This window comes from Dermacentor variabilis, chromosome 1 (assembly GCF_050947875.1).
Source record: "Dermacentor variabilis isolate Ectoservices chromosome 1, ASM5094787v1, whole genome shotgun sequence".
NCBI classification, from domain to species: Eukaryota; Metazoa; Arthropoda; class Arachnida; order Ixodida; family Ixodidae; genus Dermacentor; species Dermacentor variabilis.
In genome coordinates, this window is record NC_134568.1 from 74635788 (window position 1) to 74658616 (window position 22829).

Below are 22829 nucleotides of genomic sequence, written 5' to 3' on the forward strand. Positions count from 1 at the left end.
TCGTGTCCTGCGGATGAAAACTCGTCGTTGTCGAAGAGAAAGGCAGCGAGTGAACAACGCGACCACGACACAAAGCCAAAATGGCGGAACTGCAATCACGTGATTTCATGCTTAATGTGGCTTTGGATTTGACTTGGACTTCTCGCCAATAAAACTAGTTTTGGTTTCGATTTTGAACGCGAAAATTTCGTTGAAGCGGAAACGCTCTGCAAAAATGGTTCGTTGTGCAGAGAAATTTAGGCCATTAATTCTTATAGGATACTCGCGGGGAATAAAAAATTATTCGTTGTCGCGGAAATTTCGTTGTGGCGGTATTCGTTGTGGCGGGATTCAACTGTAACAATGTAATTGCAATGTTCCAACATCTTAAAATAAACCAACTTGCTATTGAATGCATGTGCATATCATTAGTCGATATTTGATCCGATATTCAATGCTAAGTATTCCTATTCAATTCGTATTAGAAAATTTTGATATTCACACACCCCTGCTGCCGACACATCTTAAAAGTGGTTTAGTCCGGCGGCACGGCTCTATCCACCTGCTCTCCCTACCGTGACCGTGCCATGTTGGGCGAGCTGTCGACACACCCTTGCAAAAAATTATCCTGGCCCGTCCACAGCGCTTGCTCAGACAGCCAATCAGAGGCTCTTGTGCCCTCGTCATGCAAGAATGAGTTGTCTCACTGCTTTTCTCGTTCATTGTGTTTGCGCCCTGGGGGCCTTCTACCGCAGTGTTGCCGTGATGGCTAGCGCGAAGCGGCAGAATTTGCCTTTTGCCATGAAGCTCGAAATCGTAAATTGAGTCGGACTGCGGTGAGAAGTCAGATGCTGCTGCAGCGTACAAGATTCCGAGGAGCACTCGCAGCACCATCTTGAAGAATGAGGGGGAATCGGAGCTAAAGCGGAGAAACGACCCGGTGCCCGTGGTGCCCGACGGGCGTGCACGGCAGTGTATATAAGACGTCGAGGCAGCCGTGTACAAATGGTTCAAAATTGCTTCAGACGTGCCGGCTTCAATGGGCCCAGTGATGACTCTGAGAACTCAGAGAGTGCGACGAAGCCATTGCCAGCGTTGCCGAAGTTTGGAGCGAGCTGTCAGAATTTCCGGAAGCCGTTGACAGATCAACGGTTGATGAGTTTGTGAGTGTGGATGATGGTGTCGTGACCACAGGAGAGCCCGAAAACAAATACTATCGTATGTACATGATTAAGTCGACCTATTTTTTAAAATGAAAATCAGAAGAATCACAATCAGAAAACCAAAATATGGCAACATCAAAAAAGCAAGACCAATGAGATATCAGGGGAGCTACAACGTAGTTACAATTTTATGTTTGCTCTCCAGCCCTACCCGTAGCTTTCCACTATCCTGCGTGTTTGTTTGCTTTTCGGAAGGTTTTTTTCAACATTTTTGAGAGAATTTACAGTGCACACAGCACTCATGGTGGTGTTGATAGTTGAAGTGCCACTGTTCCATTCACGGCGACACCCTCAGAACGGCAGTGCTTGTGGGGAGTATCGATAGTTCATGGAAGAACAGACACTGCTCATGTGTTTCTCTTTCCCTGTAGCTCTTAGTTTGACGCGTTCGACTTGACTGCCGGCCATGTGCTACTTCTGTCCTTCCTCAGTCGGCATGAGTGCTTCGGGTCCACTAAACATTCGACGCTGTTGCGTTTCGCCTGCGACACGCGGTTTTGCCGGCGCGACTGCGGCGGGGCGGCAGACATTTTGGCCCGATCGTCGTCGCCGCAACGCTCCCCGCCAGGTGTTTCCAGGCGCGACTGCGGCGATGCGACCGCAAAGGATCACCCTCTCCTTCCAGTCATTGTGCCCGAACCAGGCGATGCGAAAGCAGGGATCACCCTCTCATCCCAGTCTTTGTGCCCGACCGGCGGCGCTACGACAGTGTGCGTCACCATTAGCCCATTGTACAATCACGTGCTCGTCAATTGAGGGGTTCCTTCTTGCCCTCAACTGCGAGAGTATAAAAACAGCTGCCCCCGGACGCCAAAGGGAGGGCTCCGATTTCTTCTGTTGAGTAAAGTGCTCTCCCGTCTCTCTACTTCGGTCAACCTGACCGCCAACTCTTTGCGATGTTAAAATAAACAAGTTGTTTTGTTGTTACCAGTCGACTCATGCTTTGCCGGGACCTTCGGATGCTTCCAGTTGTACCCCAGGCCGCCAGGCCAACGCTACCCTTGGGGCTTGCGACCCAGGTACAACCACGGGCGTCAGCGCCGAGTTCCCAACCGATCGTACCAGCGGTGCGATCCAAACATCTGGTTGCCAGCGGTGAGATCGCCTCCGACTTCAAACAACTGTCTGCCAGCGGTGAGATCGCGACAACGGAGGCCAGCAGCGAAGAGATGCAGTTGACTGTATGCTGAGCAGCTCAACAACGATCCGGGAGCAGTGCCACGAGCCCTGTGTGATGACTGGTTGCCTGCAGCGGAACGACTGCGCGGAATTCCTGCCTGCGAGGTTTGGTGAGTGCGGGACTTTCTTCTTCTGAGCTTTGCCAGGCTTTTGTTAGTGTCAGAAACAGAGCTGGTAATTGTGGTTGTCGTTGCTGCCGGGTTAGTTTGCGGCAAGACAATAGTAAGCAGTAGAGAAAGCAGCATTCAGAGCAGCCATGGATTTGAAGTCGTTGCGCAAACCGAAATTGTTGGAGCTTGCAAGAGAGTTGGGTCTGGATGTCTCGGACAAACTCAGAAAACCAGAACTGCTAAAGGCTATTCTTGAGTTAGAGGCTGAGGATGACGAGCTGTCGGAATGCCTTGAGACTATTGAGGAGAGGTCAAAAAGACAGGAGCGCGAACTTAAAGAGCAAAAAGAGAAACAGGAGCGCGAACTTAAAGAGCAAAAAGAGAAACAGGAGCGCGAACTTAAAGAGCAGAAAGAAAAAGAAGAGTGTGACCGTCAACACGCTTTGGAAATGAAGCGTCTTGAGGTAGAGATGGAACGCGCTCGTAATGGAAGTCAGGCACACGGTGCAGGAGAACGCGTATTGTTCAAAATGACTGACCTGATGCGGCCGTTTAAGCTTGGAGAGGACATTGGTTTGTTCCTGGTTAACTTTGAGCGAACGTGCGAGAAGCAGGGGTTCTCTCGGGAAACGTGGCCACAGCGCTTGCTCACTTTGTTACCCGGCGAGGCGGCCGACGTAGTCGCTCGCTTGGATAGAGAGGAGGCAGAGGATTTCGACACAGTGAAATCGAGTCTTCTAAAAAAGTACCGGCTGTCTGCGGAAGCGTTCCGTCGGAAGTTTCGGGAAAATGAGAAAGGCAGAAGTGAGTCATATACAGAGTTTGCGTATAGGCTTATGTCGAACATGCAGGAGTGGCTCAAAGAAGAGAAAGCGTTTGGTGACCACGATAAAGTTCTGCAGTGCTTCGGGCTAGAACAGTTCTATAGTCGGTTACCGGAGAACGTGCGATACTGGGTCTTGGATAGGCCAGACGTTTGTACGGTGGCTAAAGCCGCTGAGCTAGCCGAGGAGTTTGTGACGCGTCGGGCTCGCGGAGCTAAGGACGGTCAAAAGGGTGAATTTGGCTCGAAGTTTGAGAGGCCGAGGTTCACGCCCATGAGATTAAAGGGGGACACGCGTAGTGAGGATGCGAGTGAAAGCAGTCCGACCAAACGTAAAGAGACGGCGGCAGCCAAACGCAGAAAGCGGTTCGAGATGAGGCGAGCGCGCGTTTGTTATACGTGCCAGAAGCCGGGTCACTTTTCGGCGCAGTGTCCGGAAACAACACCAAAAGTTGTGTTTTTTTCAATAGGCAGCACTGACGAGAACATGAAGCTTCTCGAGCCTTACATGCGAGACCTCCTCGTGAACGGGAAAGAGTGCCGAGTGCTTCGCGATTCCGCAGCTACGATGGATGTAGTTCACCCGTCTTACGTAGAACCCCATATGTTCACGGGTGAGTGCGCGTGGATCAAGCAAGCCGTGGAAGCTCATAGCGTGTGTCTGCCAGTAGCAAAGGTGCTTATTGAAGGACCTTTCGGAGCGCTTGAGACGGAGGCGGCAGTGTCATCTATGCTGCCACCCCAGTACCCGTACCTATTTTCAAACAGGTCCGATCACCTCCTGCGCGAGAAGGGGCTTTTGTTTGGTGAAGCTAGTGTTCAGGCATTAACCAGATCGAAGGTTCGGGAGCTCGCTGCAAAGGCGGTAGTTGCGGGGCCGACGTTATCAAACAATGAAAAAGGGTCAGAGGCGCAGCAAGCTGATATTCAGAGCACGCCCGAACTGAATAAACTTGAGTCTGTAACGTTAAAGGCGCCAGATACTGGAGAGGAAACGCCCGACACGGGAAAGTTAGAAGAGCTATCTACTGATTTGCTCATCGCGCCTACGTCAGACGGACTTGATAGGTTGCTAAAAGTCAGCCGGTCGGCTTTGTTAGCCGAGCAAAAAAAGGATGGCAGCCTGGAAAACATACGCTGCAATGTCAAAGAAGGTATCGCCAGGAAAACTACGCGTTTTGTGGAAAGAGGTGGAGTCCTGTACCGGAAGTATCTAGACCGCAGAGGAGTGGAGTTCGATCAGCTGATCGTTCCTCAATGCTATCGTCAGGATCTGTTGCGCTTGTCGCACGGGGGTTCGTGGTCCGGACACCTAGGAGTTAAGAAAACTAAGGACCGTCTCTTGCAAGAGTACTATTGGCCAGGGTGTTTTCGGGACGCAGACCATTTCGTGAGGACATGTGACACTTGTCAGCGGGTGGGCAAACCAGGGGACAAATCAAGGGCGCCGTTGAAATTGGTACCTATCATTACGGAGCCTTTTAGACGGCTCGTTATTGATACAGTGGGACTTCTGCCGGTAACAGCCACGGGGTACAGACACATTTTGACTGTGATCTGCCCAGCGACAAAGTTCCCTGAAGCAGTGCCGCTTAAAGAACTCAGCTCAGTTGAGATAGTTAATGCACTACTGTCCATATTTGCGCGAGTTGGTTTTCCTGCGGAAATCCAATCAGATCAGGGCACAGTGTTTACTAGCGCTTTGACGACAACTTTTCTCGAAAGGTGTGGGATAAAGCTGCTACACAGCTCAGTGTACCACCCACAGTCGAATTCCGTTGAGAAGCTCCACTCCGTCATGAAGCGCGTGTTGAGAGCGTTGTGTTTTGAACATCGAACTGACTGGGAGCTGTGTCTGCCTGGGGTGATGTTTGCTTTAAGGACCGCGCCGCATGCGGCTACGGGGTTTTCGCCAGCTGAACTGGTGTACGGTCGCTCGCTTCGGTCTCCGCTTCGCATGCTTCGAGAATCATGGGAAGGTAGGGGCGACGACCCAGTCGTGGTGGAGTACGTACTTAAGCTCCTCGAACGCTTAAGAAGGGCACAGGAGTTGTCAGGTGAAGCAATGACAAAGGCCCAGCAGAGGGCCAAGGTTTATTATGATCGGACAGCCAGGGCCCGTCGTTTTGAGGTGGGCGATGAGGTCATGATATTGCGCACATCGCTAAACAACAAACTAGACGTGCAGTGGGAGGGCCCAGCACGAATTGTTCAGAAACTGTCGGACGTTAACTACGTGGTAAGTCTGCCAGGAAAGCGGAAAGCACAGCAAGTTTACCACTGTAATCTGCTCAAACCTTATAGACAAAGGGAAGCAGTGGTGTGCATGATGGTAAACGTTCCTGAAGAGCTTCCGGTCGAGCTTCCGGGACTAGGCTCAGTGACGAACAGGGAAGACACCGGTCAAGTCATTAGTGACCTTATCAGTAAAGCACCGCTGTCGCCCGAGCAGAAAACCGAACTACACCAGCTATTACAAGAGTTTCAAGGTCTGTTCTCTGAGAGGCCTGGTAGGACTTCTGTACTTACTCATGATATAGAACTTACCTCCCCAGAGCCAGTACGATCCAAGGCGTATCGGGTGTCACCCCGCCAGAGCGATATTATGGAGGCTGAGGTAAAGAAAATGCTACAGCTCGGTGTTATTGAGGCAGGTGAGAGTGATTATACCTCCCCTTTGATTTTAGTTGAGGTACCGGGCAAGGAACCTCGTCCTTGCGTCGACTACCGCAGGCTTAATTCCATCACTAAGGATCAAATTTATCCGATCCCTAACATCGAGGAGCGCCTTGAGAAAGTTAGTAGCGCTCAGTTTATTTCCACCCTAGATCTTGTCAGGGGTTATTGGCAGGTTCCACTTACAGAAGAGGCTAGTAGGTATGCGGCGTTCATTTCACCAATGGGAACATTCCGTCCTAAAGTGTTGAGTTTTGGTTTGAAGAACGCGCCCTACTGTTTTTCAAGCCTCATGGATAAAGTGTTGCGGGGACAGCAAGAATTCGCTTTACCGTATCTAGACGACGTAGCGATATTCTCCGCATCCTGGTCTGAGCATATGACACACTTGCGGGCAGTGCTAACCCGTCTGCGCGAAGCGGGCTTGACAGTAAAGGCTCCTAAGTGCCAGTTAGCACAGGCCGAGGTTGTCTACCTCGGTCACGTGATTGGTCAGGGTCGTCGCCGCCCCTCTGAAATAAAAGTGGCCGCTGTGCGAGACTTTCCGCAACCGCGCACAAAGACCGATATTCGGTCGTTCTTAGGTGTCGCCGGCTACTATCAGAGGTACATCCCTAGGTACTCTGATATCGCGGCTCCCCTGACGGATGCTCTAAGAAAGTCAGAGCCTCAAACAGTCGTCTGGGACGAGACAAAGGAAAGAGCTTTTAGCGCCCTAAAGAGTGCCCTAACAAACCAGCCTGTGCTACGATCGCCAGACTATACAAAAGGGTTCATTGTTCAGTGCGATGCTAGTGAGCGAGGCATGGGCGTTGTACTGTGCCAACGGGAAAAGGGAGAAGTAGAACACCCCGTCCTGTATGCTAGTCGTAAGCTGACTAGTCGTGAGCAGGCGTATAGCGCCACCGAGAAAGAGTGTGCATGTCTCGTGTGGGCCGTTCAGAAATTGTCATGCTATCTAGCCGGCTCGAGGTTTATCATTGAGACGGATCACTGCCCTCTCCAATGGCTGCAGACCATCTCTCCCAAAAATGGCCGCCTCCTGCGCTGGAGCCTCGCTTTACAACAATATTCCTTTGAGGTGCGTTACAAAAAGGGGAGTCTCAACGGTAACGCCGATGGCTTAAGTCGAAGCCCCTAACGTAGGAATCAGCCTCAAAATTGTTTGTTACTGATGTTTTTCTTCCTGAGGCAGGATTTTTTTTAACATATTGCTTTTGTTTAGTGTTTCAAAGTGATGATATGCTTTCTAGTGCAATTTTTCAATTTGTGGACGCGTTCTGAGTGATGCTAGACTACTGTAAGGAACTAGGCAGTGGTATAAAAAGGGGAAAGAGCCTGGCAGGGCTTAGTGAGGGTTGTGCCGTGCTTGCTGACTGAGCGGTTGAGTTTCAGCGTAGTTCTAACGCTTGCCGGGAACGAGAACAAAAATGTGAACTCTCCCGAAGTCACTTTGCAGTGTCCCGTGCGAACCTGAACGAGAGAACGAGGCCTTCTCTGTGCGCTGCGCTCAAGAAACGTCGAGGGACGCCCGACTTCGGTTATGAGCATCATCGAGCGACATCCCTCCGGACAGCGGATGCAGTCCCCTGTCCATCGGGATCTCCTTCCCCCGGCGGGGCGGTCTGTTGCGTTTCGCCTGCGACACGCGGTTTTGCCGGCGCGACTGCGGCGGGGCGGCAGACATTTTGGCCCGATCGTCGTCGCCGCAACGCTCCCCGCCAGGTGTTTCCAGGCGCGACTGCGGCGATGCGACCGCAAAGGATCACCCTCTCCTTCCAGTCATTGTGCCCGAACCAGGCGATGCGAAAGCAGGGATCACCCTCTCATCCCAGTCTTTGTGCCCGACCGGCGGCGCTACGACAGTGTGCGTCACCATTAGCCCATTGTACAATCACGTGCTCGTCAATTGAGGGGTTCCTTCTTGCCCTCAACTGCGAGAGTATAAAAACAGCTGCCCCCGGACGCCAAAGGGAGGGCTCCGATTTCTTCTGTTGAGTAAAGTGCTCTCCCGTCTCTCTACTTCGGTCAACCTGACCGCCAACTCTTTGCGATGTTAAAATAAACAAGTTGTTTTGTTGTTACCAGTCGACTCATGCTTTGCCGGGACCTTCGGATGCTTCCAGTTGTACCCCAGGCCGCCAGGCCAACGCTACCCTTGGGGCTTGCGACCCAGGTACAACCACGGGCGTCAGCGCCGAGTTCCCAACCGATCGTACCAGCGGTGCGATCCAAACAACGCTCGTCCACAGCAGCATTCAAGAGGGCTGCCATTCTTTATGCCGAAGAAACAAAGAACTGCGCAGCGGGCCACAAGTTCAATGTTTCTGAACGGGTAGTGTGAGAGTGACAACTGCAGCGAAGCAAAATTTTTACCTGTGATGGCAAGTTGCTGAAATGCGCGATCGGTCCCTGCCTGTGACATGTGACATAGTTGTGAAACAAGCCCAGATCTTCGCCTTTTAAGGGCCTGCTCCGCTGTGAGTACAAGTGGCTGTCGGCAGAAGACTGGCAAACCTACGCCAACTGGACGTATCAAAAGAGCCTCGCTCACGGCTGTGTGCGGTTGGGTGCTTTTGGCGTGGGCGGCTGTTCTACAAAATGACGTGGTGGGGTCGTTTGCCAAATACAGAATTTCGCTGGACAGCGATGTGCTGTGGGACCGTAGCAGCGATGGCAATGGCAGCACTAGTGAGGACAATATCACAAGTGAAGACGAGTAGTCCAGTGACCATGCCAGCTACTAATAAATTTTCATTAAGGAATGCGCCTGCGGTTATGCCCTTTTTTTTTTTATGAATTATGCCCTATATCGAACTGGTGGGTGTTTTTTTGCTAGTTCGATATTACCGAGAGGATCCACAGTGTACAATAATATGTGTTGCAACAATTGATCTGTTATGCAGGCATTATTAAGGCAATTGAAATGGTCAGTTTGGTCAAAATTTTCGATTTGCCTATCTATTTATTTTTTTCGCGATCCTCGGACCTTCCTTTACCTCGTAGGGAAATATTATAACTAGAGCTGTGTGAATAGCAAAATTTTGAGTGCGAGGCAAATTTGAATATGAAAAATTGACTGCAAATCGAATATTTTTCTAATATTTTGCAAATCGAATAGAATAATTTGCGAATATTTTGCAAATATTTTCTGAATACTGCCAGGTTAAAATTATAGATGTAAAGTTCTGGGAAACATGGCTGGAAAAAAAAACTAATGTATTGCGCAACCAATATTTCACAAATGTACTTTCACATAGTTGTTCACAGAAGAAAGAACAGTCCCAGTGTAGGAGTTCTGCTGAATGAGTGGTTGAGAGTTGAATTACTTCATGTTGTCATGGAGGAAAGTGAGTTGTTCAACATGTCCAGCAAGTAGGCATGCTCTTCTACTGCTAACAACTGCACAAGACACTGAGAACAGGCGCTCACTAGACTCACTTGTGGCTGGTATGGGTAGTTATCCCTTTGCAAGCTGAGCCAGCAGAGGGTAAGCTTTTGCGCCTTGCTCTCGTCACCAGCGGCAAGGGACCCGCCGTGGTTGCTCAGTGGCTATGGTGTTGGGCTGCTGAGCACGAGGTCGCGGGATCGAATCCCGACCACGGCGGCCGCATTTCGATGGGGGCGAAATGCGAAAACACCCGTGTGCTTAGATTTAGGTGCACGTTAAAGAACCCCAGGTAGTCAAAATTTCCGGAGTCCTCCACTACGGCGTGCCTCATAATCAGAAAGTGGTTTTGGCACGTAAAACCCCAAATATTATTATTATTACCAGAGGCAAGGGTCCTTCTTTCGGTCCAGAATCGCATCTTGTATCTTTCTATTTCTGCTTCTAGCTGTGAATGCTGTTGCTGGCTTACAAGGGTGTCAAGTTTTTTCCACAGTGCTGAGGTAGATTGCACAGATTCGTGGGCCATCAACACATGGGACACATGTGTGCTATTCGGTACGCCACTAACTTTTTGCGCATTTTCAACTACCAAGTTCTTCAGCCAGTTACCCATTGCTCCATCCTCTTGGTGCACCATTAGTTTGAAATGAGGGTCCAAGAACATTACCAAGATTGTTGCTTGGTCATCTTTGTAGTTGGGAAACCTTGTTTTCAGGCACCTTGCCAAATTAGCAGAAAATACAGGTGTTGCGAACTGTTGAGTCTCAGCATTACTAGGTGTGTGAGTAAGCAGTAAAGGATAGGTATGAGAGCTGAAAGTGTTGGGTAGCTTTCAGCTCCAGCTATGGTTGTTGCTTCTTCAAGTGGTTTCAAAGCAGCAACATACTCGTTCATTTCCCTCCATTCTGTCGCTGAAAAGCTTTCAATGTGTTCATATGCAGATGCAGATATCGCCTCTCTCATCTCCACAAGCCTGGAAAACATTTCAACTTTGCTACTCCACCTTGTTTCAACATCTTGCACAACTCGAATAGGTGGCTTGTTTAGTTTTTTTCTGGCAACAATTCAGTCTGTCATGTGCCTTTGGGCTGTGCTTGTCATGCCCAACAATGGCTCTTGCTTTTTTACAAAGGAAAGAAAGGCCCGGGTTCATTTCCTTAGCATCGTTGATAGCCAGCTGCAAGGTGTGGGCAGAACAGGTTCTTTCAGACCAAGAAAGAGTATGCATGGCTGCCCTGATATTGTGCGCATTGTCAGTGGCCACATAAATTGGAAAAGCCTTATCTGGAGTGTCCCATTTGGCAACCAGACCTTCAAGCATTGAAGAAATTCTAGTGGCTGTGTGCTTTCCTGGAAAATAAGCAGTGCTCAGGTTGCTTTAGCAGTGCTTAGGTTGCTCAGTGCCTTGCTTTATTGTGGCGCGCTGCATCCGTTGACGGCGTCGCGCGTGAGCTGTGATTGTCTTGTTTCATGCAAATCATGATTTTGCGCAATGTGCACGAGGGCACCTGACTAGCGGTATAAGTCAGTGGTCAGGGCTACACGGATACTGAGGCACACACGAGCGGATCACAGAGCATGATCCTGCAGTTGAACACGGTAGAAAATGACACTGTTACGATGTCTGTGTGCACGACTGCACAACGTGGGAACAAGCAGGTGAAATAAAAGTACATCTCTCTTGCTGTGGTGCAAAGTAAAACAAAAACATGCAGACATTTGGTTTGTGTGTTTTATTATTTCTCTAAGCTTTAAGTCGTCTATTCAAGCAACATATTACAAAAATAACAGATTTTGCCTTGAATAATTCTCAGTCACGTGTCACCACAAGCGACGCCGCAGCACAAACACGTGTAGTAGGCGCACTTCACGTGTATGTCATGCTCCGGCTTGAAGCGTGGCGGTCGTGAAGAAAAGGGAAAACGGCATTCGGTTTAAAATTTCAGATCTTTCTGCGGCACTTAGTGATGTAATACTTTGAAGACACGATCGTTATGGCGCAGTGTATGCTCTGCGCTTGTCAGCTTAAAATGGCGAGACCTGGTGAGGAGCCCTTTAAGAACATTCACTTTGACCTTTCGGATCACCATTCTTGACCATGACATTTTTTGCATCTTTGCAGGAGATCTACCCAGGTCAATTCACACCATCTGCTAGCCACAGGTTCATAAAGCAACTGGAGGATAACAACAAACTCCTGAGAAACTACACGCAGAACATTGATACGCTTGAACAAACCTGTGGTATTCGTAATGTCATCACATGCCATGGTGAGTTCGGCAGAACCATTTTTTCAGGCTAGTCTTTGTGCATGTTCCTGGGGCTAGTAGGTACAGTTGAGCCAAATTATAAGGTAATGAGTCTGTTCATTATATCAGATTTATTTGTTGATAACGCACATTTTACTATTCAGGGTTGGTGTGATAACATGTTTCCAGGTTGCTTAGTGTATACAAGTAAACCTGGACGTAACGAAATTGAAAAAAGTTCAAAATTTTCTGTTATAGCCAGGTTTTCGTTGCATGCAGTTTTCTAATAAAGACTAGCATAGACCATGCAAAAGCAAAACCAAAATGCAATAAATGCCAATCCTGGTTAACCCACCTCCAAAACATTTATTTAGCAGAAAAAAACTGCATGAATTTTGCTTGCTGTTTCCGTACAAAGCATGGCGTTACACAGCGCTCCAATGAAACTAAATCATCCAAGGTTGCCTCATCGTCCTGTGAGCCAACGTGACACCGCAAAACGTCCATGTCCATAACCTCCCTTGTGGTAGGCAATGCGAACAGGGCATCTGCCTCTGACAAACCATCAATGTCACTGCGATCTTAAATAGTTACCACAATTGCTGCATCTGAGATCTCTTCCATAGATACAGCACCATTATCTGCATACAAGAAGTCTGCATCATTGTCTGCATGCAAGAAGCCTTGGGTTACCTTAGATATCTAGGCCTTCATAAATCAATTAGCTACTGTCTCTTCTTACTTCCTGCCAGGACGCAGCAAGCATTTCGATCATTTGATAGTTGTCTATCTCATCTGCCATTCAAAACGGTTATCCAGGAGAATCTTGTCTATTAAGTGACGGCGATAGCAGCACCTAAAGCTGTTAATGACCCCTTTGTCTAAGGACTGAATTAGCTATGTGCAATTTGCAAGAAAATACTGCAGCTCGTTGTTCGAGAGCTGAAGGCCTTCGACGTGGTGCATGAAGCATTTGTCAAGCAGCAGGCAGGTTTGATGCCCTTGTCGCTTGACGTCTTTGTTGAACTGCTTCAACCAGTCGGAGAAGATTTCCCGGGTCATTCAGGCTTTCAAATTGGCCACATATTTCACTGGCATTCGCTTGGTTCCTTTGAAACATCTTGGCTGAGCATTTCTCCCAATAACAAATGAAATTCTCTTATCACTACTGTCACTGTTGGCGCAAAGCAAAACCGTCATGCAAAGTTTGCTTTGTTTTCCGTTGCATCAATCATCTCCTTTGAGCCGCAGCATGCAATTTGGAAGCATCTGATAGAACAAAGCCATCTCATTGACATTTGACAAGTCTGCTGCCTCATAGCCACCGATAATGTCAGGCAGATTGTCGGCCACCCACGAACCAGAGGCATCGCTGTCTACAAGGGCAGGCTTGCCGCTAATGACTCTACCAACGACACCGTTCTTGCTCTTGAAACCTTGTAACCAGCTGTTACTTGCCTTGAAGTTGTTGTGGTCAAGGATGCATGCAAAATGCTTAGCTTTCCGCTGCAGGATCGTGCCACTTATTGGCACGTTTCATGCCCTTGTGTCCAGAAACCACATAAAAACAGCTTTGTCCATATCAGCGTACGTAGACGTCTTCAGCCTTTTTTTCTTGCAACTTGTGCCCAGATCCACTGCATTGCAGATACAGTTAAACCTGGATGTAACGAAATTCAAGAAAGCTCATAATATTTTGTTATGTACAGTTTTGTTATGTACAGTTTTGTTACATGCAGTTTCACATGAAAACCTGGAAGTACCGTATTTACACGATTGTAAGTCGACCCCTTTTTTAAAATTTGAAAGTCTGAAGTTGGGGGGTCGACTTACAATCGAAACCAAAACATGGCCCCGCCAAAAAAAGCCATACCAACGAGAGCTACAACGTAGTTACAATTTTATGTTTGCTCTATGGCCCTACCCGTATCTTTTCGCTATCCTGCGTGTTTGTTCGCTTTTCGGAAGGGTTTTTCAACATTTTTGAGAGTCTTACAGTGCATGCAACACTCATGGGGGGGTGTCGATAGTTGATAAAAGCGCCGCTGTTCCCATTTGCGGCGGCACCCTCAGAACGGCGGCGCTTGCGGGGAGTATCGGTAGTTCATGGAAGAGCAGACAACACTCGCGGGTTTCTCTTTCTCTGTTTAAAGGCGTTGGTATTGGTTTGACTAACTTCTTGACGCGCTCCACTTCGGCTACGTGCTACTTCTACGCTTCCCCAGTCGTCATGAGGGCTGCAGGCCCACTAATCTTTCGGCACTCGTTCACAGCAGCGTTCAAGAGGGCTGCCATCCTTTACGCCGAAGAAACAAATCACTGCGCAGCGGGCCGCAATTTCGATGTTTCTAAACGGGTGGTGCGAGAGTGGCGACTGCAGCGAAGCGAAATTTTCACCTGTGGGACGGCAAGTGAGAAATTTCCCACGTGCCGAAGTATGGACGCTTTCCGGAGCTGTAGGCTAAGCTTGCGGCGTACGTCGCTGAAATGCATGATCGGTCCCTGCCAGTGAAGTGCGACGTGGTCATGAAATAAGCCCGAACCTCCGCCTTAATTTTAAGGTTTTGCTCCGCCGTGAGTACAACGAGTGGCTGGCGGCAGAAGACTGCGAAATTATGCCAACCGGACCTGTCAAAAGAGCCTCCCTGACGGCTGCGTGTGGTTAGGTGCATTTAGCGTGGGCTGCTGTTCTGCAAGATGTCCTGGTGCGGTCGTTTGCCAAATTTGAAATTTCACTGGACCACGACGCGCTGCGGGACCGCAGCAACGATGACGATGGCAACACTAGTGAAGACGAGTAGTCCAATGGCCATGTCAGCTACTAATAAATTTTCGTTATCGAATGCGCCCTCGGGTTTGTTTTCTTTTTTTTTTTTCCGGTCAAGCGATATGGGGGGGTCGACTTACATTCGAGTCGACTTACAATCGTGTAAATACGGTATGGTGCAAAAACAAAGCCAAAATGAGGCGGATTTTTCTTTAGGTGACCTCACCTCTGAAACATTTATTCAGGTGGAAAAAGCGATCTTAAATGATTAGCTTTTTGTTCTGCATGATGACATCAAGCAGCAGCGCTCTAAAGAATCTAAAGCATGCAATGCGACTTCATCATCGCGCTGACGGAACGATGCGAGACATCCAACACGTCCATCACCTCTCTCATAGCAGGCACGGCAAACAGCAGGTCTGCCGCTGGTGCACCTTCATCGTCACCGCGACCTTGCACAATTTTAACAAGCGCCGCATTTGACATTTGTGCAGTACATACGGAGCTGTTATCAGCATACAAAAATATGCCAAGTTCGACGTCGTCGGGCACTCCACCATTCGCACGTAGCGCATCCCACGCTTCAGTGACATTGGGTGGGTTTTCAGGCTCCTCCATGCCGTCATCGATTTCTGCTTGAACAACCTTTAGTTGGGCCTTGGCGAAGCAATTTTAAACCGTCTGGGTTCCAACTTCGTGCAACGATGCAGTAAGCATCTCGATCGCTTGATATATGTTTATCTTCGTCTGCTGTACAATATGGATGTCCCGAAGAATCTTATATATCACCCAATGGCTGTAGCAGCATTTGAAGCTGTTGATTCCTTTGTCCAGTGGCTGTATCAAGGATGTGCAATTGGGAGGAAAATATATCAACTCTATGTTTGACAGCTGAAGGCCGTCAATGTGGTGCATGGAGCACTTGTGGAGCAGCAAGTAGATTTGGCAGCCTCATCGCTTGATGTCTTCGTTGAACTCTTTCAACCAGTCGGAAGAGATTGCACGTGACATCCACGCTTTAGAATTGGCCACATATTTAGCTGGCATTCGCTTCGTTCCCTTGAAGCATCTGAACTGGACACCTTTCCCAATAACTAACAGGATTCGTTTGTCACTGCTATCACTGTTGGCACAAAGTAAAACTGTCACGTGAAGTTTGCTTTGCGTGCCACTGCGGCAGTCTTCTCCTTTAAGAACCAGCGTGTGATTTGGCAACATCTGATAAAACGGAGCCATCTTATCAGCGTTACAGACGTCAGCCGCCTCGTAGCGGCTGATGAAAACAGCAGGCAGCTTCTTGGCAACTCACAATGCAGAAGCATCGCTCTCGTCAGGGGTAGACTCGCCGCAAATGATTTTCCCGAAGACTCCGTTTCAGCTCTTAAATCCTTGCAACCAGTTGTTGCTAGATTTGAAGTCCTCATGGCCTAGGATGCATGCCACATCCTTCGCTTTCTGCTGCAAGATCGCGCCACCCATAGGCACGTTTCATGCTCGTGTGTCCAAAAACTACGTAAACATGGCTTTGTCCACATCGGCATAAGTCGACAATTTCATCCTTTTCTTCTTCGAACTTGTGCTCGACTCCACTGCACTGTGAATGCTTTATCAGGGTGTCTACCAACCGGGAAAACCGGGAATTCTCAGGGAGTTTGAGTAGTCTGGAAAAACTGGGGGAAAACTCAGGGTATTTGTGCCTGTATCAGGGAAAATTAGCTGTAATTTTCTTGAAAGGGTCGAAAGTCGTGGTAATGCTGGCTCAAGTAACAGACAGGAATCGTAATGAATCATATTTGATGCCCTGTCGTCGGCTGGAGGAGTTGCCAGTGTACATTCAACGACCGGCTTTCCGGATTCCCGATAGTTTGGACGGCTTCATGGCACCACCACATACCCCATAGACTCAGTGTATCAGAACGCCTGAAATTTCGGACGCAAGAACTCTTCGCCGTATGATTTACCGGACATTTTGCCCTGACCACAAGTCCGAAATGGCATTACTCAAAGCCGCCACCACTGCCATTTTGATTACCTCGCCGCCTCGAATTGGCACTCTTGCACGCAGATCCTCTGGCAGTCGTAGCCATCAATGCGGCAACGCTAGGCCTAGCTGCTTCGACGTTCGCTGTGAAGCTTTTTGCCGTTGGGTGTGGCGTTTTTTTATTGAAAGAATTTGCTGCTGTCGGCAATGGCATGGACTCCGCCTTTGTGGTCCTCGCGATTGGCTTAGAAGCTTGGAAAGCACGGTGCGTTGCATAATGCCGGTTCCCAAAAGTCAGCTTCACCTATGTACAGACATGTTATTTGGTGAAGCATACGCAAAAGTATTGCAGTGAAGCATAACAAGCGTGGGAAGGGGCTATTTCCACGGGACAAAGTATGTATTCCTCAATTATACATGCTATACATGCGTGCACCCTGTATTTCCTGTCCCAGTACGAGCACCAATATGCCTAATACGTGTACCGACAGGCCTGTAGAGCGTTTTCGAATGTGCCTGTGGCGGATTGACCCCTTAGGGGCAGTAAATTACATGCATTTATTTTTTCCAACTGGCCAACTTTTCGAGCGTTTTTGCGGCCCTTAGGGAGTTCGAAAAATCGGACGTGAACTGTGCAACTTACCAAGAAGATGCTTCAAAATGTCCGTGTGGAAAACGAGTGGCGGAAGGCGGACAAGAACAGAAAGTACCTACGCATTGGGGAATGAACGGGAGACGAAGCGTGCTGGTGCCGTTTTGAGCACCAAAAACAAAGTGTTGGCTGAAGCCGAGATGCAGGTGTCCCTCATCCAAACCAAAATAAACTCTTTAAAGCAGTTAAACACAAAACAGAGTGGTCGTGCGCGGGCTGAGAGTATGTAAGGACAGTTGAGGTTGACTTACGAGCTGTTGAGAGAGAATCTCAATTGTGACAAACTTCGGGCCTCGTACCACTGAGCTTGCTATCAGTTGATAGAAATAGGTCATATTCAAATATATTTGCTTCTGTATGGATCTCCTTTTTATTTGAATTTGAGAATGTCTGACTCAATTTGCAATTTTTTTAGAATACATTTTATTTGCTGTGCATTTTACTAACCCCTCCATTCTATTCTTTTTTTGAATAACATAAACACTACTCCTTAGTTTTCAAGTTGTATTAAGGCATTTTTTTACATTTTTTTCATATGCTTACCAGAGAGTGACAGCATTGGGCGATATGGTTTCAGTCCATCTTGACATAAAACATAGTTCTGCATCACTCAGGGAATTTTGCGAAGGCACCCAGGGAAAACCTGGAAAACTCGGGGAATTTGGAAATGTCAACTTGGTAGACACCCTGTTTATTTTCGCAGTCAAGATAGTCCAACAAATTAGGAAGGAGCAAGAAAGTCAATGATAGCCAGCATACGCTGGACTGTGTAGTAAGCGACATACCGCCAAGCCTGTAGATTGAAAAATCAATGTAGTTTATGCGATTCCCACCTCTTGTGGCTGCACTAACATAGGGCAAATGGGACACTGCCTTAACCCTTTGAGGGTCGAATTATTTTGAAAAAAACTTTCCCAGATGGTCAAATTACTTTATTGCGGATCTTGAATGTATAAAGTCGGGAATAAATAGTAAAAAAAAATTAGGAACAGTATTTTGGTGTCGGCATCACTCAGAACTGCAAAATGTTCAATAGTATTTCAGAGTGTGGTACTCCTTGGAAACACGGGTCTACGCACAGCGCCTTATCGCAGTCTGCACACCTAAAATGCGTGTCTGTTCTCCTCTTGGAGCGACGAGTTGTGTTCGCGCACACATGACATCTTCTCTGCGTGCGGCTGCCTTGGGCAGAGGTCTGAGGCACCCTCTCGCGTAAGTGCGTTGCCGCAGGGTGCGAGAATACTTCGTGAGGGGTGGTGATAAATAAGCTAAGAGCAGCGCCAATGAAGGTAGAAATCAACTTCCACCGCCCTGCAAGAGAGTGCCGACAAAGAGAAAAATGACGTTTCGCGCGCCTCCGTTGCGATCTCGCGGCTAAACCGAAACCGCAAAAGGGGTGTTGCCACAGTCTGCGTGACGCGCTGAAGCTAGAAATCAGTTCTCTTTATCTCCCCAAGAAGGTAGCACAAATTTCGAACACTTCTTGTAAGTCTTAAGAGATTGCAGCACCTACCAGTGAGCCCACATCATCATTATGGCTCGAAATTTCAAACGGAGGGTTGAAACCGTACCCGTACGGCAAAGACCTTGCGGGACAGAAAACCGCCGCCGTACATGTACGGCAAAAACCCTCAAAGGGTTAATGAACGTTCACGTGAGCATGCGCGCAGTGCCAAGATTCACTGGTAGTAATCTAGCTGTTCATTGGGAAAAGTGTGGCTGTTCACCCAGCCTAGAAGACACACTTCTGCTGAGAAAGTACAGCGATCAGATGGCCAGGGAAATCTTTGAGGCCTTTTCAAATTGTCAGTTAGGAGCCACTAGCGTAAGCGCCCCTTTTGTAGCACTTTGTGATAAAGAACTTGGGTTCCTTAGAAGTTAATCAGTTTGGATTGTGTCCATATTGCGTATTTTACATTTGTATAGTTTTACATTTGTGACGCATGCGCAGCAAGAGTTGACTGACGATGGCTCGCCTGCCCTTTCTTCCTTTTCTTTCAGCCCGCTGTGAATAGTGTATATTTGTGCAGACTTCAATAAACATGTTGTTAGCAGTCAGCGCTGGTCTTGTACTCTTCGTTGTCCATGTGTTTTTTGGCACTGTTTAAAATGAATGATCTGTACCAACTAGCTCGCGGCCAAACCCTTCTAAGTCATCTGTTATATTACATTATTTAGGGCACTGTGAGGCTTGCCAGTAATTTTATGTTTTCTACATAGTTTTACATAGCAGTGGGGCTTTTTTTTTTTTTGAGAGAATGGATTTGTTTCACTATAGAGTTCCCTCCTCACACTGTTTCATACGTATTGTAACAACTGGTAAGAGTCCTGTTACAGCACCACTCCCAGTTAAGCAATGCTTTCACAAAGTGAAGAGTTTGTTTTAACAGAAGCGTGTAAGTGTTTTGCCCATGGAGGACCAACCAACGTCAGTGCCCATATTCTGTTTATCTAGCACTTCTTGTTAGATTTTATTGAACTGGAGTCTACTGTAATTTTGCTGAAAACTGTCTGCCTTGTTTAGCAACCTTATGACTGTTTATGTAACATGACGGATATTGGCTGGATTTTTTTCAATGTCATAGCGAATTAGTGAGAATTAGTGCCTTTGGCAAGAGCAAAAGTGTCCTAGTAGGAAGGCAGAAATTTTGAAAGTCTCATCAGTGTAGAAAGTTCAGTAAAGTACCACAGTTTTATACTTCCGGTCTTGAGCGACTGTTCTTGAGCGACTGTGTTGCGTGCTTGAGTCATGCTGCCTTTTAATAGTGCACAGCAGTGCCCTCTTAATACATTAACCCTTTGAGGGTCGAATTATATTGAAAAAAACTGTCCCAGGTGGTCAAATTACTTTATTGCGGATATTGAATGTACAAAATGTGTAAAGTCGGGAATAAATACTAAAAAATAATTAGGAACAGTATTTTGGTGTCGGCATCACTTAGAACTGCAAAATGGTCAATAGTACTTCCGAGCGTGGTACTCCTTGAAACACGGGTCTACGCACAGCGCCTTATCACAGTCTGCAGACCTAAAATGCATGTCTGTTCTCTTGGAGCGAGGAGTTGTGTTGGCGCACACCTGACATCTCTGCCTGCGGCTGCCTTGGGCAGAGGTCTGATGCACCCTCTCACGTAAGTGCGTTACCGCGGAGAGCGAGAATACCTTGTGAGTGGTGGTGATAAACAAGCTAAGAGCAGTGCCAATCAAGATAGAAATCAACTTCCGCCGCCCCTGCGAGAGCGTGCCGACAAAGAGAAAAACCACGTTTCGCGCGCCTCCGTTGCGATCACGCGGCGGAACCGAAACCGCGAAAGTGCGTTGCCACTGAGAGCGAGAATACCTCACGATCGCGAACGTCGCTGATAAACAAGCTAAGAGCAGCGCCAATCAAGATAGAAATCAACTTCCAGCGCCCTGCAAGAGAGTGCCGACAAAGAAAATGACGTTTCGCACGCCTCCGTTGCAATCACGCGGCGAAACCGAAACCTCCAAAGGGGCGTCGCCGCAGTCTGAGCGACGCGCTGAAGCTAGCAATCAGTTCTGTTTATCTCCCCAAGAAGGTAGCGCAAATTTCAAACGCTTCTTGTAAGTGCTAAGAGGTGGCAGCACCTCTCGGTGAGCCCGCATCGTCATTATGGCGCGAAATTTCAAACGGAGGGTCGGAACCGTACCCGTACGGCAAAGACCTTGCGGGACAGAAAACCGCCGCCGTACATGTATGGCAAAAACCTTCAAAGGGTTAAGCAACATTCTTAAAAGGTGTTGCAAGGCCTTTTTAACAGTTCAGCTCTCCATATTTGAAGGAAGTTGTAAAGTGAGGGAAAACCAAAAAGTTTTTGCCATGTGTTTTCATGCTGCCTCCATGAGAGTGCCCTTTACAGCACGTTAACTGGCACGTTTGTGATAAGACGATGGGTGCACAGAGGAGTGTAGTAACAGCTTTTTCAACCAGTGATGCAAGCTCGTATTGTAACAGTTTAAAATATAGGCAGTTTGACACATGTGCCTAGACTTTTTTTCTTTTTTGAAAGCCTTTCATGATCTGAAGCAATTTTGTTGTAAAGTGGCGCATAATTAACATGACCCGTTGTAGGTGCTGATACCTTCATTTTTCTCTTGTAGGTTCTTTTGCAACAGCTTCGTGCACAAGATGTCATCACAAAGTGGACTGCAACATGATCAAAGAGGAGATATTTAGCCAGGTACATATGTGGATCTAATGCACACTTTCACTGTGTAGCAGACTAACACAAAATACGTACAAAATATGTTTTTACCACGACAGCTTAATAGAAGTGCAGTAAATTTAAATTATGCTGTTATAATGTTTGGGAGCTGTTTAGCTTTATCTGAGAACTCTTTTTAAAGTTTGCCTTGAGAGAGGTCTACTGTGGTGAGTTTTTTGTGGTCAGCATTGACAGTCAAGCTAGCTTTTAAGTAACAAGACACGATTACTGGTTTGTAATAAAATTTTACTTGGAGTAGGTATAGTAAAATCTTGTTGATACGGTAAAATCAGATATGTCGGACTTGCCTTCTAATCCCGGCAAGTGTACGCATTACTTAATGGCATCAAACTCAATAATTCGGATGTATTTGGCTCCATGCTGGTTAGTTTGGACAACCCTTGAATCATGCAGCATTGCAAATGTATGATGCAAAATAGCAGAAGAGGTGCTAACTTCCAACCAAAACGAAGCAGTGCGGTCTGCATTGCCATAGTCGTCAGTGGGAACTGCTGAAACTGTATGGGAACGCCGGAACTCTGCGTGCTTGTTTCTGCTCTTGTGGCTTTTAGTCGTGTGTTTACCGCCGCACATGAAACCACATTGGCCAAATGCCTTCAGAACTGTGTAGTCACCATCCATGATCGCATTGATAGTAACCATGGTTTCGGCAAGCAGTAGTTTCATTCTGATTTTGTGCAATGCATGTGCAATGTCACAAGCACAGCAGAAGCTGACATTGAACCTACTGGCTACGTCACGATAGATGGACAAATTGTTATTGACCACCTCATTGATTAAAAAATGATGGGGATGTGCCCATGGTAGTGAAAAGCACATCTACTGGGATAAGGAATGCAGGTCTTACGCTGCGGCCCCGCTGTGAAAGAAGTAGCGAGACTCGCACCATTGCGAGTGTTAATCAGTCACGAATTGATGAAAATTGCAGCTTACGCACTGCTCTTGTGCAAACTAGAAACTGGATTTGTTTATTTACACTGTAAATGAAAGCTTGTTGATGTAGCATGCATTTTTTTATGGCTCACTTGATACCCTCGGGTAATTTGGAGGGGAAATAGTTGCTTTGTGTACCATGAGCAGATATCATTAGTCATAGCTGGAGTATTCAGCGAGTTTAGACAGTCAGACAATTTATAGGCGATGTGTTGACTGTTTGCTTGTGAACGGTAAAAGATTATATAAATGCAGTAAAATTATATAATATTAGTAAAAGCAGAAATTATAAGTGTCCCAGCTAACTTTAGCCAGAGTTCAAAAATATTCAAATGCCATGTAGCTGGACAGAACAAAAGTAATGTTCACCGTCGCTTGGAGATACTCAAACTATTTTTTTCACTCCACTTAATTAGAGAATTAGTCATAATTAATGTACTTCTCAAATATAATTAGATGAAAAGTGACCTTGTCAGGAATAATTTATGAATAGAATTCTTTCTGGCACACTGAGGGTCATCTTCTGGCACTGGGGTTGCCTAGATGCCCTTCCATGTACTGCCATTACGGGTATACTAATTGTAATTTTTTAAACTGAATTGAATTGGGGGGCGGCAAG

The 22829-nt window shown here is 47.3% G+C and overlaps 1 protein-coding gene across 3 annotated transcripts in view; it reads left to right on the forward strand.

Moving 5' to 3' along the window:
* Positions 1 to 22829, forward strand: part of Sirt1 (Sirtuin 1) — a 77890-nt gene that overhangs the window by 28549 nt on the left and 26512 nt on the right. For all 3 annotated transcript variants that reach the window (XM_075689995.1, XM_075690001.1, XM_075690009.1), the window contains exons 6-7: positions 11504 to 11651; positions 21153 to 21232. In XM_075689995.1, coding sequence (XP_075546110.1) covers positions 11504 to 11651; positions 21153 to 21232 — 228 coding nt within the window. The remainder of the gene's footprint in view (positions 1 to 11503; positions 11652 to 21152; positions 21233 to 22829) is intronic.